At 42.5% G+C, this 13,877-nt stretch overlaps 1 protein-coding gene across 1 annotated transcript in view; it reads left to right on the forward strand.

The window, feature by feature from the left end:
* SEPSECS (Sep (O-phosphoserine) tRNA:Sec (selenocysteine) tRNA synthase) overlaps positions 1–13,877 on the forward strand; it is a 208,348-nt gene that overhangs the window by 90,504 nt on the left and 103,967 nt on the right. The window contains exons 5-6 of the mRNA XM_085642333.1: positions 8,440–8,593; positions 13,182–13,284. Coding sequence (XP_085498459.1) covers positions 8,440–8,593; positions 13,182–13,284 — 257 coding nt within the window. The remainder of the gene's footprint in view (positions 1–8,439; positions 8,594–13,181; positions 13,285–13,877) is intronic.

Consider the following 13,877-nt stretch of genomic DNA (forward strand, 5'->3'; position numbering starts at 1 on the left):
GGGAGTCCCCCAGGGGTCTTCCTTTAGTCCCCTTCTCTTTAACATTTATATGACTCTTTTAGTCTATGGCCGAGAGTCTGGGGGCTAAGGTGATGGCTTATGCCGATGACACCTAGCTGCTATTTACGTGGGACGATAGTGATGAGTCAGTTTCCTTGGTTCACCACGGTCTCTCATCCATTTTTAAATGGTTAGCAGCTACGCAATTAAAATGTAATGAGGAGAAGTCCGAGAATTTCCTTTACAGAAAATTTACGCCCAACTTTCTGGATTCTCTTTGGCCTCCTGAGTTTCCCTTGCCCACCTCTGCTGGGAAGCTGGCCAAGAACTTGGGGGTGTGGTTCGACGAGAACCTTTCTTTCTCAAACCATATCAAGAAGTTGGCGGGCAACTGTTTTGGTCTTCTCAAGACTCTGAGGAAGTTTTTTCCTCTCCTTCCCCAGGCAGCGAGAGAAACGGTCACCTGTGCACTTATTTTATCCCGGCTAGACTATGCCAATGCTCTTTACATGGGCATTCTGGGATACTTGTTGAAAAAGCTCCAGGTGGTCCAAAATGCGGCAGCCAGAGTTATTCTGGGCATCTCTGCCAGGTGCGACATCACCTGCGATCTTTGTATTGGCTGCCTGTGGTGGAACGGGTGAAGTTTAAAGCACTGGTTTTGGCCAACCGAGCTCTGCACGGGCTCGGCCCATCCTCCCTACAAAAACGGTTCTCTTTTTATATACCATCTAGACAGCTGTGCTCTTCATCCCTCCGCCTTGTTCAGGTTCCCGGATTCAAATATCAGAGGCTAGGTGGCAGTTCGTTGGCAAGGAAGGCCGCTGTTGTCTGGAATGCGCTGCCCCTTGTCCTTCGTAACATTCAAGACCCAGCAGTATTCCAGAAAAACTTGAAAACACATCTTTTCGTTTAAACAGAGACTCTCACCCTTCTTGTAGGCTTCGCACCTGGACACTCATGAGTATCCGTGCGTGCTACAAAATAAGATATCATAACATAACATAACACCCAACTGTATTAGGTACCAACTGGCATGCTGGCCTCTGCTCTTGTTTTTTCTCACCTCATCGACGTGGGTCCAGGGATGTTTCTTTACACAGCAACTAGGCAAATTTCTCCTCGAAATGTTTTAAGACTTATCGCAGATGCCAAACAATGATGTGCCTTGCCATTCACAAGACAACTGCATGTGGTGCCTCTGATTGGAATTTGATATCACCGCATGCGGTTTTTGTGCCTCTATGCACCAAACCCCACCAGGGAATGGAAGACTAAGATGTTGATGGCTAACAAATACAGGGAGGCACTTACGCGATTTCATTTGCTGCCTACAGGTAGGTAATCTGTAAGAAAACAATCTGTTAAAATATATTTCCATAAACACACAAAGTGGCTTAGGAAGGAGAAGACTGGGGCCATTTGTAGTCTCACCGCCATTTCCGTTGCTGGACTTCTCATTGTCACATAAGATCCCAACATTGAAAAATTTGAGACTGGATGAACACACAGGATATGTTAATTTGTATATGATGGCTTCAAGCACTAGTATAACTGCTTACTCAATTGAAAGCAGAAAAGTAGTACTATAGGGACCATGAGGCATGTGAAGCTCCAACACACCAATCGTGAAATACCAGAGGTGAAGGGATCATGTTGACAAGCGCCGACTACCATGACATACTAGCTGACTTTAGCTGTCCCTTAAACGAATTGGCTTTTTGAAGGTGGGATTAACAGTGCAGCTTATTCTGCGGCCTTGTGGCCATAGGGCACAGGACAAGCCAAGATGGAAGCTTTTGGATAAATTCCATTGACCCTGACCTGGGCCGTGGGGTTGACATGACCATCCCAATGTATTGATCACCAGGTACATTTTTTTGTGCCCATTGTTGACATACCAATCCTCGTGGACTTGCTTCTGATGGAAGCAGGAGCCAGTCCGGTTGTGCTGCCACACTCCTACTTTTCTTGTATGTCAAGCCAGTCAATATTGTTTTTTTGACCTCGCGAAACAGTGAGTGATTTGGCTTATGGAGGAATGGCAGCACTGAGCATTGGTATATGGTGCTGACACAAGTCACTAACATCTGCTATTGGTGCGTAGACTTGTTGTTTGTAAGATAAAACATAAACTGCCCTAGCCTGCAAGGGAAATAGGGAGCAGTCAGGTTGAGCTCACTAATTTACACTTTTCCCCATAAACCTACGCAGTCAAACCTTTTTTCCTTCCAATAATAAAATAGTGCCCTACTGCTGGTGGTAAGAAGCGAATACAGAACACTGCTTTCTACTGCTTAGGCCTATAACTGGTAGCCTGTAGAGCCTATAGATGGCGCAGAGGCGAGCCAGTCTTGCTTTATGGTGATCGACCGTGCATCTGAGGGAAGCAGCAGTGTATCCAGTGGAGCAAATTGACCTCTGCTTCCATCATAGCCACAGATCAGTTACAATTTGTATTTTCAATAAAAAGATTTTTAAAAAACTAACTTTTTTCTGTAGTAGTCTGCTTCTGGACAGAAAGAGTGCCAAGTCTGTATCTTCCCACCTCGCGTTTTCCCACCATCGTTGCTATGCAAGTTAAATCCTGGGAACTGACATCTGGTGTGACCTGTGGATCACAGGCTTCAATGCTGAGAAGACCAACTAAGCTTTGCATCCTTGTGAGAATGATACGTTGCATGCCATTCATTATCAGGTGCTACTATGACCAATTAAATTAAACAATAGTAATACAAATAAAAAACACATTTTAAGTTCTATATTTGAAAGGAATTAAGTAAGATGAGGTATCCTTGTATTTCTTTCAAAGGTAAAGCCACCTGTGTCTCACATCCAAGTCAATATATTATGTCAGCATTTGTACATCACATTTCTACTTTTTGTATGGGCATGAAGTGTTTTTAGTTCTGTGGAAGAGAGCTTTAGCTATTTGTTGTAATATATACATAGGGTGAGCCTTTGGTCAGTCCCATGCTCATGATTGGATGGGTTTGTTTTCTTTCTTTCCTGCTTCACTGGCTTTCCTCCCTAGTCTTGTGTTTATCCCAGCCAGGTGCATTTTGACAAGCTGTGTTTTACTTGGTTGATGTGTACTTCCACTGCTGATATCAGATCTTGCATTGCAGTGCATATGAGGGACTATTTTGTCTCTTTCCCTTCTCCCTGTTTAGTTTCAGTTGGGGGTTCAATACATTTGCACTTGGCCCTTTTACCTGTCTACAACCCAGTTCACTTATTGACAATTTACAGTTTGTTGTGTTGGGTGGGAAATGAGTTTGTGTCTTACCTCTTCAAGAACGTGTGCAAACCATTTTAGTTGTTTGCTAGCTTCGATGATGATGCGGCATCGAGACAAGAGATCAACAGATACCAGACCACGAGGACATTAACCCGGTCTCTTGTTTATTTTACCATCAGTGGTAGATAAGAGCACTGTTGTTTAAACGTATCTGAATGTCCTTGGCCACGTTTATGCACGTGCTTGGTATGTGTTCGTTTGATCCGTGGAAGGAAAAAAGGTCACCTATTTAAAGTTTCATTTTTTTCAACTTGGAAATTTCACAAAGTTGAGACTGGCGGTTTGCATATCACATTTCATACACATGTAACAATTACGTCTTGTCAGTGTATTTTCCTTTCAGTCATGGAGGACGTAGTGGCACAAAGAACATTGATTTACTAATTTAGCAAAAAGAAGCAGCCTTATTGTGCGTCCTCGGCAAAAATCCCTTTCTTTAATGGTTGACTAACAAGATGTTTAGCTTTATGCTTAATATTTTGTGCCTTAGTGAAAAGATATTTGGCGACCACCCGTGTAGGACATAATCTACCGGAAATGTCCACTCATTTCTATTGCAATTCTCTAGCTGCTTCTGTTTGTCAGAAGAAAAACCTTGGCTTTATGCTCCCTTAGCGTGGCAGGGTATCATAGTGAGGGGGACACACTTGGGTTTAACAGTGCTCTCCACACCTCTTGCAGTTCCTTCTTCTATATTGTTTCATGGCTTGACTTGAGAGGAATGAGGAGGACTTATCGCTCTCTAAAGCTTGCTTCCTTCTTTTTTGCTGTTTCTTTCAAGATGCCAACTTGCAATTCAGTGCCCTAGAGTTCAGCTGGAACGCTCTCTTTCCCTTCATTTTGATTATTACTCTTCAAGATACCTTTATTGGACTTTATCCTTTGACACGATTGACCCTGTAAGAGAAATCTCAACTGTGGCGCAAGGGAGGTCTACATCATTCAAAGGGGAGAATTCCAGGATTCATGCTGCCCTACGTAGTTTTTCAACTTCTCTGCCTTCCCGATTTCACATCTTCCCTATTAATGCAATTTGGTATATGGCAGTAGAACTGCCTCTACTTTATGTATTTTTCTTTCCATCGTATTTCCCCTGGATTCAGGACAGCGTCTAACCTTGCTTCTACTTTAGTCAGGCTGATCTTCTGACATTCTAGCATTGCCTTAGTTGATGGTCCTTGGGTTGGAGGTGAAAGGTCCGATTTGTACTGTTTCTGTTCTGTTGCTTAGGAAGGAACTGAACCATTGGAGGGCTTTTGAATGTATGTCCTTTTCATGTAGGGTGCTCAGTAATAGGCCATGTGAGATCGTATCGAATGCTGCCGACAGGTCCATAGGATCAAGGCGGCAGCCTTGCCCTGATCGATTAAGGATCTGATCATATCTAGGACTGCTAAGAGTGTGGCTTATGTGCTGTTGGTGGCTCTAAAGCCAATTTGTGATGAATCCAGGAGCTTGTTAGTTTCAAGATAGTTAAACAGTTGTTTGTTAACCAGTTTCTCCATCACTTTACTTTAGATAGATATGTTAGTTGAGAGATAGGTCGGTAGTGTGCCGGATTATGGTATTATGGACATTCGTGCCCGCTTTTTTCAGTAATGGGACCACAGTGGCTTTTTTCCATATCTCTGGGAATACAGCAGTGTCCAGAGATTTGTTAAATATACGAGTTACGTGAGGGCATAGGGTCGATATGATCTGAGAGAAGATAAAGTGAGGGCACGGATCAAGTGGGGATCCTGATTTAACATCAGCCATTGCTTTTGCAACCTGCTCTTCTGTGAAGGGGACAAAATTGCAAAGGTGGGATTGAGCCTCAGGGTGAGGATCCAGGGTTTCCAAGTCTATATCACTTGAGGGGGATTGGTTTTTTTAACGAAGAGAAAATCTCGGAGATTTTATCAGCAAAGAATTTGTTTATTTTCTCACAGCATTCTACTGAGAGTGGCAGGATTTGGGACATGCTTGAAGGTTTACATAGTTCTTTTACTATTTTGTAGAGCTGTTGGGTGAATTACTGTTATCATTTGTTCGCTCTGCTAAATGGGGCTTCTTAGCACCTTTAATGGCATTGTTGTAGATTCTCAACTCTGCTTTGTATGACAGTCTATCCTCGTCCCGCTTAGATAGTCTCCACTTATGTTCTAGTGCTTTACACTTTCTTTTTAGTATCTTGAGTTCGGGCGAGTACCATTTTTCAGATGGTATTTTCCTGTTAGGTTTATTTCCTAATCTGGAGGCACATAGGTCCAGTGTGTTGTAGATTTCAACTTGGAGGCATTCTGCTCCCATTTTCACCGGGAGTATCTTAAGGGCATTTGGATCACTTAAGGAGAAGTGGTGCTGGAATGTACCAGGAGTGACAAACCTCCAGGCTCTCTTTACCCCTGCTGACAATGTGAGTGGGCTGGTAAGTTTAGCCGGTAGGCTGAGGGTGAAGGAAATCAAGGAGTTGTATGATATTAGTACATTCTATATTAGAAAATAGAAGGTCCAGAATGTGCCCTGCAATGTGCGTGGGTCCTATAACCCACTGTTTTAGCTGCAGAATCTGCATGTTATCTTCCAACTGCTTAGCCGTGGGGTTGTTGGTATTTTCAAAATGAACATTGAAATCCCCCATTACTACAAAATGTTTGTATTGTGGTATAGTTCCTATATCCCTGATAAGCTCTGCGCATTGGAATAATATACACTATAGTTTTGACATAGAACTGAGGTCAGTATGTCTCTATCGAGTACATTAAACCTAATTACTTGTGTGCGCCAGCTAACTCAGAGGTCACTAGAAAACTTCTCGAATAAACAAGAAGGGATTAGTTTCTGACAGCCGCATAAACATGACAACTTTGTTTCCCTTGGAATCGGAACAATGTCAGAATCGTGGAAACAATAGATAAGTTTCACTCAGTCAATCGTGCATGCTTCGTTTCTACAGAGTTGCACAGAAATAGATAGACGGGCGGTTCAATAAAAAGGGTTTATTGAACAGTCTTTATTTCTCGTGTAAGAGATATGAACTGCTACAATCGTAAGACAGAATGCGAAGTATAATACGTACAGCGTTAGCACTAAGATAAAATAATACTGCTATAGCATGGTTTGTAGCTATGACAGATATTCATAAAAATACATACATAAATGCCACAGGCTAAAATGTTAATACTTATTTGATGCTTCTAGCTAGTTCTACCCCAGTCTACCTAACCTAAGTGTAGTACTAAGTAAGAAGTAGGTGCTATAGTCTAGTTTAGCTATAGTTGCCAAGATTTGCCAAAAGTTCCTCTAGGTTCTAGTCCGCTGCATACCTTAGGATGAGTGAGGTTGAAATCTCTTTCCGAGTCTCGATCTCTAACACCCTGCAAGGGGAGTCAGAAACATTGGAGCTGGATTCTCTGCGAGGAGGATGACAGCGTCTGGTCAGTGCGTCTTAACTTCCTTCTGAACTTGCCGTGGCGAGCCGCGTCGTGCAAGTAGGCAGCCGAACCGTGGTTTGCCATGGTAAGTGAAGGTATATTTATATCTTGAAGGTGTTTAGGAATGCCAGTATTGATGTAAAGGTCGGGCAGAAGAACATCATGAATGAACCCCTAAGGAATAGATGTTCATGCATAATAAATGAGTTCTTGGAGAAATCAATATCCAAGCAAGGGGTAGTCCTAAAGGCTTAAGAGTCTGGTTTTCCAAGAACTCGTTGTGACGTAGATGAACGGATGTAGGTGGCCATGCCTGTATTTGGTTAGCATGGATAATGCCTGAATAAGGGTAGGATTTCTATGTCTAAATATGGGCAATGCGAATTGTGCCTATATAAGGACATAAATCTGGAAACCTATATACAGTATCTAAATCGACACACAGCAGTATTTTAGACATGATTGAAATAGTTGAGAACAATTGAGCACTGAACTCTGGTTTGTATCCAGGGGAGTTATAGATGACTGCCCCCAAAGTGTTTTATGGTCACCACTGGATACATGGAATGCTAAGACCTCATTCTCCCCTAGCTGCGCCACTGATTCGGTGAGGCAGGTTAAACAGTCCTTGAAAAGAATAGCTAGTCCTCCACCCCTCTGTCCCGGTCTATCCCGTTTTAGTCATTTATAGCCAGTGGGTAGGGCAATGGCGACATCGGGAGAGTTGACGTCTAGCCAAGTTTCTGTAATAAAGGCAAGATCTGGTTTTATCGCAGCTAGTAAGTCCCATATCTCGAGGGAGTGTTTGGGTACTGACCTCACATTGAAATAAATGCAGTTCAGTAGGAGACCAGATTGGTCATCAGTTATTCTGTGTGACCAACATGGCAATGCCTGGCTACACCATTTGCAGCTAAGCAGCTGCCTTTAGTGATGGTCTCAGAGTAATGCCCGGTCCAGCCAAGAAGTCTTACATTGTCTTTGTTGAAGAGTCATTGCTTACCCCGTGCTGCCTTTTATTCTCTTTGATCATTTGTTCTTCCACTTGGGGTGACTTCCACAGATTAGTTGAGAACGGGACAGCCATTACTTAGGAGCAGGATGTTAACACCTGTGAAGTGACAGTGTTACTCCTGGTGCAATGCTCTCTCCTATTTTCAACACCTTTATAACCAACCACTCAGCAGTCAGTCCAGAAATAACACTAATTGGCCTCTTAATGAAGGAACTAGCCGCGGGACGCACCTGAGGAAAGGAAGTGGAAGTGGCTACGCAATTCATACCCTAGAGGCTTCTTTGGGTTTACCTTGGATGCACAGTTTTGAGAAGCAGTTGGATTCTGCAACTAATTGACAGGGTTCTCATGAGTGAACAGGAAAGAACCTTACACTAGTAATAACACAGTCCTCGTTAAGAGAACCTTATCCACGTTTGCAAACCCAACACCCGCCCACTGACTCAACGTTAGAAGGGATGCCAGTGTACCCTTGAGTAACCAAAGTACGATATAACAATCTGATAAGGCACCGACTGTTTGGGGACCGGAAATATAATTTCAAATGCCTCACGGTTAAACCAGAGCCACATCTGGCACTGTTCCATGGTTTTGTATTCTCTGCTATTTAAAATACCCCAACACTTCTATGCGACACATTTTGTTATTGTTTTATGTTTAAATGGTATTTGTTTTCAGGTGTTATTTTCATGTGCTTTGTGATGTAGGTTTTGAGCCTGTGGTGATAGAGAACATACTGGAAGGAGATGAGTTGCGCACGGACCTCAAGGCTGTGGAAGAGAAACTGCAGGAACTTGGGGCTGAAAACGTTCTCTGTGTTCATTCCACTACATCCTGTTTTGCTCCAAGAGTACCTGATAGGTAACAGAAAAAAAAAACCTGCATTTGTATCCATACTTCTTGTTGGACTGCATACGCTTCATGTATATTAAGTAAGCCACTGACAAATTGTGTCATTTGTGAATCATAACTGCTTTTTATGCAAGTTAATATTTAGTTTCGTTCAGACGATCTGAGTTTGACCAATGTAGATTGCAGAGATGACCTACATTGCCTATCTCCGGTACAAACAAGTGTCTTGCAGTACAAAAGAGAAAACTTGCGAGTGAAGCATATGGAATTTCATGTTATATTTTTTCCTGTTCCTTTCTTTATTACAAACCAAACAGTGGAGTCTTTTTCATTTACTTGTCAATTGACTTTATGGTCTGTCAAGCGTTTCTAATCTGATAATTCGGTCTGCAGAAAAGTAATCCCCGCTTGTTTTCCATCTATTGGATTATGATTACTCCTCCTCCTGTACAGGCCTTTTTGATTTCTGTCACCAATTTCTTACCCAACAACCCTTGCTAGAAGTTGATTCCATGAAATTGACACTTTTTGTGAAAAATGTCTTTTAATACTTTTTATTATGTTCATTATAAACAATGCACAACTCGCTCAAATTTCGTACAGTTACGTTACATTTCAACAGTGGACATTCCCCTAACACTGGCTCATAGACATTCTTCCCAGCATGGTTATTTTCATCGCCCCCATTTTACTCCCCCGTCCCAACCTCCTTTTCATCATCAGTGCTCTCTTCCGCCTGCATCCCTGGCGGCTCACATATGTATCCCCTGAATTTATTCCAGTTCTCCCACACCCTGCTCCAATTTCAAGGACAACCACAACTGATGTACACTGCTCTTTCGGTCACCATGGCTGTGTCCATATCCTTACACCATACGGCGAGTGTTGGCAATTCTGCTGAGCCCCATTTTTGCGCGATATTACGTTTTGAGAGCATTATCCCCAACGTGGCCCAATTCTGCGCTGTACGAGTAAGGTCATTTGGTTCCCAAACATTTAGCAAACATCTCCTGGGTTCAGGCACCAATGACACTTCCTCTGCCTGTGATATTGTTCTCATCACCTTTATCCAGTACTCTATGACCTCTGGGCATTGCCACAGTGTATGGTAAAATGTACCCTCCTCCCCACATCGTCTTAGGCAATACGGGTGTGATGTTGTACCTATCTTATAGAGGGTGAGTCTTGTGTAGTCGGTACGATGCAGTATTTTGAGCAGCACCAACCTATGTTTTGAAGGTATTCCCACCTCCTGCGGGGAAGCTATTGCCTCCTGCCAGTCGGTGTCGTCAAGTTCCCCCACATCTCGGGACCATTTTTCCCTGAGTGTCACATTAGGATCAGGCAAGTTGTTAACTAGTTTGCGGTAGGTGAGAGAGGTAGCCCGTTTGTGCATGAAGTCAGTATCCTGTCTTCTAGGGGAGTGGCCTCTGGGATCTCGGTATCAGGTGTTAAGACAGCTTGGAGTGCGTGTTTTACCTGCATGTAGCGAAAGATTTCGCAGGGTCCCAGCTCATACTGTTGTTGAAGACGTTCGAATGTGATTACTTTTCCTTTGCGCCACATGTCTCCCACTGTAGAAATGCCAATTGCGTCCCATTGAGCGAATCCCTTACAAGTCCTGAGCCTTCCCAATCGTTGTGTATCCCAAAGAGGAGTGAGTTGGGTTATAACCCCACGCCAGCCCAATGTAGTATGTGCTGTATGTCATATGTTAACCGTATGTTTTGTGGGCCCTAGTAACGAGGTGGCTTGCTTCTTGTTGTAAAGGGCTGACAGCATACCTTCTGCTCCTAGTCCTGATCTGTCTGCTTTGAATGCAGGGTCCGCTTGAGGGGCATGTATCCATTGATTAACGACTTAACTGAGCTGCCCAATAGTATAATTGTATGTTTGGAAGTGCTATACCTCCGTCATACCATCCCGTGACCAACTTGTCCTGCGCTATGCGTGCTGGTTTGTTCCCGCACAATAGACTAGAGACCTGAGCTGCTATCAATTTGAAGTAACTTGGTGGCACCGGGAATGGTGTATTTTCCAGTGCGTACAGAAATCGGGGGAGCGCCATCATTTTAAAAAGTGCTGCCTTACCCAGCAGTGTCAGTGGTAATGTTCCCCAATGTATTGCATCCCTTTTTTTTTTTTTTTATAAAAATAATTTTATTGTTTTGTAAAACAGTGAAAACAGTAGGGCATTGAAACGAACCTTGCATACATATCCCTAGATAGAGCACCACCCCATTGCACAATCCCTCAACCAACCATATTTCTATTGCAGTTCGAAAGACTCTGGCTTCCCACCGTCCCACCATCCCGCAGGTCCCCTTAACCATCCGAGTCAGAGGAGTCCTCATCCGAAAGAGGCGGCGGATCGCAAATTCCTCCCCTGTACTTGTTCCATGCCCCCCAGACCTTGGCCCACTTGCGAGGGCATCCCCGTCTAATGAATACAGAACGCTCTGCAAACATGGCTGCGTCCATTTCCCTGCGCCACGTGGACAGCAGTGGCACCTCCTCTGCACCCCATTTTTGGGCTATATTCCTTTTGGCCGTCATGATGCCCAGTGTCACCCAGCCCTGCGTCTGACGATCGAGGTCATTGGGCTCCCACACATTTACCAAGCAGCGTCTGGGTTCCGGCAACAACGATATTCCACACGCCTGTGACATTGTACGCAGCACTCGTTTCCAAAAGTCTTGAATGATTGGGCAGTCCCAGATAGTGTGGTAAAAAGTTCCTTCCGCCCGTGAAAAATGTCTTTAATGTTTCCTGATGAGCAGGACATTCTGAGACTGTATCTTGGATAACCTTCAACAAGATTTTAACTCCATATATTGTTGTTAAAATTGGCCTGATGCAAATGGAAAGCTTCCCTTTAAGGTTACATATTCTTCTTCCGAGAGATGTCCCTTGACTTTGTCATATCCATAGTCAAACTGCTGAAACCAGCCCCTTGCAACTGAGAATCCCTGCCCTCACTATTTCAACAACGATTGTACAGAAGATATTGCACCAGTAGTTACTGAAGTGATTAATCATTTCTTTCGTTCAATTTAAGAGCTGAAAAAGACTTGTGTCCCCCTTATTACAAATAAGGTTTTTTTCCAAAGACGACCCAAACCATTTTAAATAGACATCAGAAATTCAAATTTACTGAAGTTCCCGAAGAAGATCATAAGCCTACAACTTCTGCTTTTGTTGAGTCTTACAGTAGCCTAATATAGTTAGTCACGCTTTATGCTTAATCGAAGAACTTAAGCTGCAGTTTTAAAACTGTAAACTTCCATTATAGATATTCTGGCTAAAGAGGATCCTGACTCGATTATGTAACTTGACCTGCCATCAGCCTTCAGCACTCCCGACGACCCAATCATGATGAAGAGGTGGGAGTGTCAGGCAGTTGAGATCTGGCTTAGCTCCATTTTATAGGACAGACAGGCAAAGAATCCGTCTAGAAAATATAATATTGAAATAATATTTAAAGGTAATATATGCCAATTATAAGCAGTCTAACCGTGATTAAACAATTGTTGGCTGAAGAGTCATAAGGTATTTATCCATCCTGAGATTACTATTGAGATATGTATCGATTCCTAGGTTTCCGAGTGGTTAATTGACCCATCTCCATTTGTTTACGCTTCATTTTATAACTATTCAAGGATGTGTACCATGAGGTTGCACTTTCTCATTTCGGACATTGTTATTGGACCTCTCAATTAGCCACAGTTGATGACTGGCATTTGCCCTAAGATAAGATAGAAGGATGGTGCATGATCAATCCCACCTTTAAATAGTGTCTGTACAAGAACAGGTATTTTACTAAATTCACAAAAATGTTGCTTAACGCCTCTACTCTTTAAAATTAAGGTTAAACCCTTGCACTTTACAGTCCAGCGATATCAGTTGACTACCATAATTATGCCAACTCTTGTGGTGTTTAACCACACTAAGGATTTAGAAACAGAGAAGAGCGAAGGAAATATTTATCAAAATCCATGTATAGAGAGCTCAAATTATCTTAGCCTGAATGAGTCCAAAACGGACTTTCATTACTTCTTATGCCATCCAACAACAAGGTGATCATGAACGATCAACAATTGAATGGTAGAACCACGGCTAGTCCTTCCAAACGCACATTAAACTATATTATATTTGATTCATAGATGGACATAATCGATTAGTGAACTCCGTTATGTCTGCAAGCGGCTTTAATATTCTTGAGAGGGGCACAACATCTACTGCTCTTCGAGAATCGAATTACAGCTGCCAGAGCAGTAGTAGATACGTAATGGTCTGTATCTTAAAACATATAAACCTAGTATCTGGAAAAAGCAGAATCTTTAAAAACTCTGCAGCCTGGATTGGAAAAGATACCTTTGGAAGTCCTCACATTACCGCCGGTCTACGGGAATTGCACTTTATCTTCCGGTACCAATAATGATTAAATTCATAACTCTGATCATGAAGTATATGTAGGGCGCAACCTCTGGGCTAGTTTAATGGCACACACGTTATTATGAATTGTGTGAAAGTTATACTGCTGCATAGGAAGGAAAATATGACCTTGCATTCTTTTTTGTGTGATTTTGTTTGTAGGATCGAGGAACTGGCCGTCATATGTGCGAAATATGGTGTTCCTCATATTGTCAACAATGCATATGGAATACAGTCTTCAAAATGCATGCATCTAATCCAGCAGGTAGGATTTTAATTGAAAGGAAGCAAAGCCACTTAAACATTATGACCTTTTAATGAACACAGTTGGTTTTTGAATGCTTTTTTTCAGCACACCGTACTAAGTCACATTGTCTAGTATTTACCATGAGGAAAGACTCTAACGTAACAAAAAAAAAAAAATTAACGCGGTCACTGATGAGTAGGTTTATGTAGAATCCGCTTGTCTACGTTTATAATCTTAATCTCATTTGTGTTGCCTACAGAAGCTTTTTATAAAAATATGTAGCTACATCATGCATTCTGTTCACTATATTTTCAGACGTTACTCCTATATCATTAAAATGTGCGATACTTGACAAAATTGCGAATCATTATTTAATGTATTTACGTTTTATGAGCGAATGCACACAGACATTTTCCAACATATATTACATTTTGCAGTTAATCGAAAATGAAGAAGTTCAGCCATCTCGAATTGTGTTCTAATTGTGAGTGAAGTTGGATTCGGTTAATGGCGGAGTTTAACAGAGCTATATTTCATTTCAAGGCGAGCGGTAGGACAGAGTTATAGCTTCCTCCCCACGCTTCAGTCACCCCCTGCAGCAGCCTTCTGTA

Source organism: Triturus cristatus, chromosome 2_2 (genome assembly GCF_964204655.1).
Source record: "Triturus cristatus chromosome 2_2, aTriCri1.1, whole genome shotgun sequence".
In the NCBI taxonomy this organism is placed as follows: Eukaryota; Metazoa; Chordata; class Amphibia; order Caudata; family Salamandridae; genus Triturus; species Triturus cristatus.